This window comes from Kryptolebias marmoratus, linkage group LG7, assembly GCF_001649575.2.
Source record: "Kryptolebias marmoratus isolate JLee-2015 linkage group LG7, ASM164957v2, whole genome shotgun sequence".
NCBI lineage: Eukaryota > Metazoa > Chordata > Actinopteri > Cyprinodontiformes > Rivulidae > Kryptolebias > Kryptolebias marmoratus.
This window is the reverse complement of record NC_051436.1, coordinates 12,707,613-12,713,364: the sequence shown is the minus strand read 5'-3', so window position 1 is coordinate 12,713,364 and position 5,752 is coordinate 12,707,613. Positions and strand designations below refer to the sequence as shown.

The window sequence follows — 5,752 nt, the reverse complement described above, 5'->3', positions numbered from 1 at the left end:
CCCCCCCCCTCGAGAGCTCGGTTTAATCTCGCTGTCATCGGCGAGGAGCCGTGGAGTTGGTCAGACAGTGCCTAAAATGTCAGAATAGCAAATATCGTTGTAAAAACACAGCATTTCACAGGAAACCAGTTAATTATAAATGTGGTCCAATTTCATTCAGTACAGTCAGATTCATTCATTTTGGTCAAATGAGTGAGAAAAGTCAGCCTTCTCTGGAGCTCCGGAGCAGAAACATCACCATAATTTTTGACCTCCGGATACGAGGCTCAGTTTGTGGCCCGAATGAAAGCGTCAGCCGCTTTGTTTTGTCGGCGCAACGATGTTTGACACTCGGCTCTGGAAGTGAGGATGAAGTGTACCATTCCCAACATTCCTGCCCTCCTTTTTATGAAGGCAGCGGTGTGGCAGAAAGCCAGAGGTGCAGATACCCTCGGCTTTCAGGAGGAGGTAATACTTGACGGTAACTACACGTAAACAACCAGCGCTGGTCTCTGAGGACAGGGTGCTTTTTGCTTTTTGTCCACGTACTGTTTTACATAAACATCGGAGGTTTGTCCTTTAAATGCATGCATAAAACTCCCTTTTTGTGGTCCATTTTTTTAGGAAACATAACATCCCTTTTTGTTTGCTGATGATACCCAGGTTTATCTGCTCATTCAGCTCGACACTTTGAGTCCACTTGAACTCTCTGGAGCAGCGGTCCCCAACCTTTTTAGCTCCACGGACCGGTTCATTATCAGACAGTATTTTCACGGACCGGCCTTTAAAGGTGTGGCGGATAAATACAACAAAACAAAATGATACGAGCGGCATGAAAACGGGTATTTTTTAAAAACATAATAAACGTAAATCCAACGTGTCCTCGCAGCTTTGTTAGCTGCGTTATCAACATGAATAACAGCCTCTTCTCCCCCTGATGTCCTCTGGTCAATATGGTGATGTTTAAACTTCAAAATAAGAGACACCACGAATATAAAGTGCACAAAGAATCCAACTCACCATAACTCTGAATCAGTGGAGCTCTGAGCCTGTTTCTCAGTAACCAGACGGTCCCATCCAGGGCTTCCAGAGACGTTTGTTTTTTACTCGTTTTGCTGCTTGTGGGTTTGTTTTTAGCGGGAACGGATCACGTGACCTCGATAAGCGTTTTGACACGCATCAAGAGTCATAGACGGATGGAGTGGAGAGAATCTGGTCAGTTTTTCAAAATAAATGTCATTCAGACTCCGAAAATTAAAAAAAAAAACGGAAATACTGTAAGTTAATTATTCTTTCTATGCGGCCCGGTACTAAATGACCCAAGGACCAGTACCGGTCCGAGGCCCGGGGCTTGGGGACCTCTGCTCAAAATAACAATAAAAGCTGGTTAAAATGAAACTTTCTGAATCTCAGTGAAAAAAGGACTGAAGTCATCAGCTTTGGTAAATGAAATGTCCTCTTGGGTTCATTCAGTCCCTCTGCTGTCAGGAATCCGGGTGTTACTTTTGATAGAGCTTTGGTTGTTTTTGCATCATATTGATATTGAAATGTGGGCAAACTGCACCAGCGCAGAGAAACGCCGCTGGGTTGAGGCACAAAGCTCCCTGCGCGAGGGCGTTCGCTCTTCGAAGTCAGGGTGAGTCTCTTACAGCCGAGATTCCCGCAAAACAGTAAGTCCCGAATTACGGTGGGGCTTTGTGGAAGAAAGTTGATGTATGTTGGAAAGGTTTTACGTTTTGCTCGTCTCCTAACGCCTCTCATGCTGGATTCGGGATGTTGTTGAACTTCTTTCCAACATAAAACGGGTTAACTTTGTGCCGTTTCAGGACGTGATGCATTATGAGCAGCTGAAGGCCGGAGTCATTCAGCACGGCCTGCTGGTCGATAACCTCGTCTACAAGGTGAGCTCACTTGTTCTTTTTTAAAACCATCTGAATGTTATTTTGAGTCATTTTTGACCCGCATCGTTAAACATTTCCGAGCACCACAGCCTGGAGTTTTAAGATACGGTTGCACGTGTTCAAAAAAATGAACTTTGAGCTTTTTTTTTTTTTTTTGTGTGAAGGACGTGAAGCTCACCGCCAGCAACGACGACTACTACTTTGTGTTTGAGGATTTCCTCTATCAGGTAGGCTGCTTGCGTTTGTCGAATTCGCTCTCCCTCCTCAGTTTCTGCCCAAAGAAACGGGACTCGGCCGTTTGTCACTTGTAATTTGGTACTTTTATTTTTGTTTTGACAGCTCCGTTTTAAACGTTGCGCCCATCGACGTGTTTCGTACTTTCATCCAGTGAAACGAAATTAGCCTCTACACCGGGCATCACAACGTATTGAACGTTTTTAGATCGCTCTGTCGGCTTCTGTTAGCCGTTTCTGTAGGTAACAGCTGAAGCTGAAGCGTCTCCCGGGGTTGGACGGTTGTTTCCACGTGTCTGACAGCGTTCACCTTTTCTATCTGCTGTTCCACAATCAGCCCGGACAGCCGTGCCACTTGGTAAATATCCACTTCTCCGGTAGTCTCTGCTCTGTTTGTCTGCGATCCGCGACCGATGAGAACCTGTTCGCACGCTCGTCAACGCGTTTACTTAGCATCTGTTTGCCCGTCGCGCTCCCCGCCGACAGACCGGCGCGCGGCTGCATGGAGAGCAAACCCCTCCGGTAAGCCCTGTCAATATTGGCTAATGGCAGACTCGCGAGGTGCCGAGAGGATCCACCTGTGTCCAAGCTTCCCCCGAAGCTCGGACGAGTGCAGCTTTCCCAGAAGCGTTCAACGAGACGCCCCACGTGATGGCCATTTGAGAGGGCTGCTTATTTAGGCGAGTTTGTCTCTCGAACTCGTGGAGACGAATCAGCAAACGCAGCACTCAGTCGCTTTTACCTCGATTTAACGAACCAGAGTTCTGCTGCTAGCTGAACAACTACAAATAAAAAAAAAGCAGAATAATGACCTACTTTGCAGCAGTTGTTTCAGTGCATTCATTACTAAAGCCTAAATAAACAGAACCTTTACACAACCCGGAGGGAAGGTCCTATATTGACAACTTTTATTTTGATAGTCTCTGCTTTGTCCACAGTGTTTAAATCTATAGTTTGTAAAGCACAAACGTCTGCTGCGAGGCTGCCGTCCACAAGCTTCGACAAGAGAAGAAAGTAGGATAACACAAGTAAAGCCGTGTGTTTCCACAGATAAACACACACCAACACACACACTCCTTCAGTGGAGCCTAACGTGGCTAAGAGGGATTCTTTCTGTCTGTCTCTGTCTGTGTCTTAGTCTCTCTGTAATCGTTGCTCAGACCCTCCAGGATTTCGCGACGTTGCGATCGCAACTATTAACGCAAAATCAAGCAAACCCCGCGAAATCGCAACTTTTTGCGACTTTGCCCAAAACACAGCAACTTTCCCGCAACTTTAACCCCAAATATTTATTGTTTCTAAAGCGATTCACCACCGTTTCTGCGGTCTGGTGTCTTCTTTGTGGGTTTGTGTAGTGTGGAATAAAAAAATAACCCCTAATAACTCACGAAGAAGATGCATGACGTCACTTCCTGTTAACGTCAGAATGCCGGGAGCATGCAGGAGCAGCGACTGAAGCCAAAATGTGCGCTAATGCTTCACATTTGCCCACAAAGATTTCAGCAAAGGACCAAGCAAAACCAGTTTCCTCCCCAGCTGCAGGAGAGTTGGGGGAAGCTGTTTTGCAGGTCCTGCAGTGTAATCATGGAACATAAACGCATCGACAAACACTTTGTGTCTGCAAAACATGTGTGGNGCTGTTCTGCACGTCCTGCAGTGTAATCATCGAACACAAACGCATCGACAAACACTGCAAAACGTGAGGAGAGCTGCAGACGAGTGACAATCCAGAAATGGTCATGAATGTCAGTTTAGAAGCTATCAAAGTTCTCAAATAAAGCACCTTTTGAGAATGTCAATGTTTGTTGGTAATTATCTTACAAAACTAGGAAGTATTTTAGGTTTATATATTAAAAGTTATAGTCGTTTATTGACTTTAGTAAAAAAAAAAAAATCGCAACTTTTAGGAAAATGCCCCGTGAAATCAGGCATTTTAGCCTGCAACAATCACAAAAAATGCCCGCAAAATCCTGGAGAGATTGGTTGCTGATACAAGAAAACAGTGATTTCTGCAGCAGGCAGCCCTCTGTTTAGATGGACAAGGTGACCTCGGCTGCTTACGATCTAAAAACTGAAATGACGTCAGCTGGAAACTTAGTACCAGGACAGAAATACGATCAAAGTGAACTTTTCAAGCTAATATAGCTTAATATGCAAAAAAGCTGAACTTGCATTTGTGTCACTGCCTAAACCTTTAGCCTGTGGTTGTATCTAACATACAGACAGACCTTATTTATAAGCATAAACCGCTCAGGTTCATACCCAGTAAATGCTCCTTATGGCCAAACAACACAAACAGATTTTACAGCTCAGTCTGTATAAATCTTTGTCCTGTCTACCTAAGAGTCTGTATCAAACGCTGGTTTCCTTCTTCCAGTACAGAAAATCAAACTTTATTTTACAAACACGTACAGAGGTCTGACTATGATGGGGGAAAAAAAAAGCTTCTTCTTATAAGGTCATTTTGTGAGGTGAGCAGCCACTCGAGGCTCGGTTCGGTCCGCTTCAGTCCGTCCTAAATCCCTGGCTCCAGGTGCGCCGCCTCCTCGAGGCCTCCACCGGCACCAGAACTAATAAAACGGACATTAACCGCATTATCCCCCTCAGAGGAGTATCGCTTAATAACTCTGGGTACTGGCATTGGTGGCGCGTGGATGCAGAATGAAGACCTCCCCTCCACACACACACACACACACACGTTTGTTTGTCGACTCTTCTGAGGGCCGTGCGTTGACTTCCATTCACTTCTGTAGCCTAACCCTGACCCGGAACCCAAAAATGGCGTTTGGACACATGAGGACCGGGTTTTGGTCCCCAAACGGTGCAGCTGGTCCTGACAAGGTGGTGTGTTTAGGAGAAGTGGACCTAAAAAGGTTACAAAAACTAACTGTGACAAAAGCACTCAGGAGCAGCTTCAGGAACCCGACAACGAGCCCGAGGTCTTCACCCGGGCTCCAAACCCCCCAGATCCCCGTCTGACAGACAGAACCGTCAACCTGTAGTGTTGTGCAAAAGTTTTAAAGCACCACTGTTGTCTTTTTAACAACCAGACCTAACTGTCATCACTCTGTTCTCCAGTCTCCTGAAGGTCTTTGAACGCCTCGTGAGCATTTAACACCAGTCGTGTGTGTCTGTGTGTGTGTGTTCCCCAGGTGTTGCTGTGTTTCTCTCGAGACACCGCCGTCCTGGAGCACTTCAAATACAACAGCGCCACTCCTCCCAAATCCTTTGTTCACGGTGAGCTTCAGCGGACCGCCTTTGTTTTGTTTTTTTTTGCCGTCCATTTGTTCGAAACCAGCGCTTGTTGTCCAAATCGTCCTGATTGTTGTCTCTGTTCTGTCCCTCGGGGGTAAAGTGGGAGACGAGGAGCGCGCCGTCGTCTATCCTCCCAACGGTGAGCTTCCGTTTAGACGTTCGCATCAGTTTCAATGAGAGTAAACGTTTGTAAAGTGCACCGGGGACGACCGTTTGGCACATCTCTCCTAAAATTGACATTTCCATTTCGAACAGGGGTCATTCCTTTTCACGGGTTTTCCATGTACGGTGAGTAGGCGTTGCTGCTCCTCCAGAGCCAAACGAGCAGGACGCAGCGAGTCCACGAGAGGGTGACTTTGTGGCTGTTTGTCGTCCCCCCCCCCC

General features: G+C 46.4%; 1 protein-coding gene across 1 annotated transcript in view; it reads left to right on the top strand.

The window, feature by feature from the left end:
• Positions 1-5,752, top strand: part of tbc1d19 (TBC1 domain family, member 19) — a gene marked incomplete in the record, with an annotated part of 30,320 nt that overhangs the window by 18,253 nt on the left and 6,315 nt on the right. The window contains 5 exon segments of the mRNA XM_037976589.1: positions 1,806-1,880; positions 2,045-2,107; positions 5,266-5,350; positions 5,469-5,507; positions 5,624-5,656. Coding sequence (XP_037832517.1) covers positions 1,806-1,880; positions 2,045-2,107; positions 5,266-5,350; positions 5,469-5,507; positions 5,624-5,656 — 295 coding nt within the window.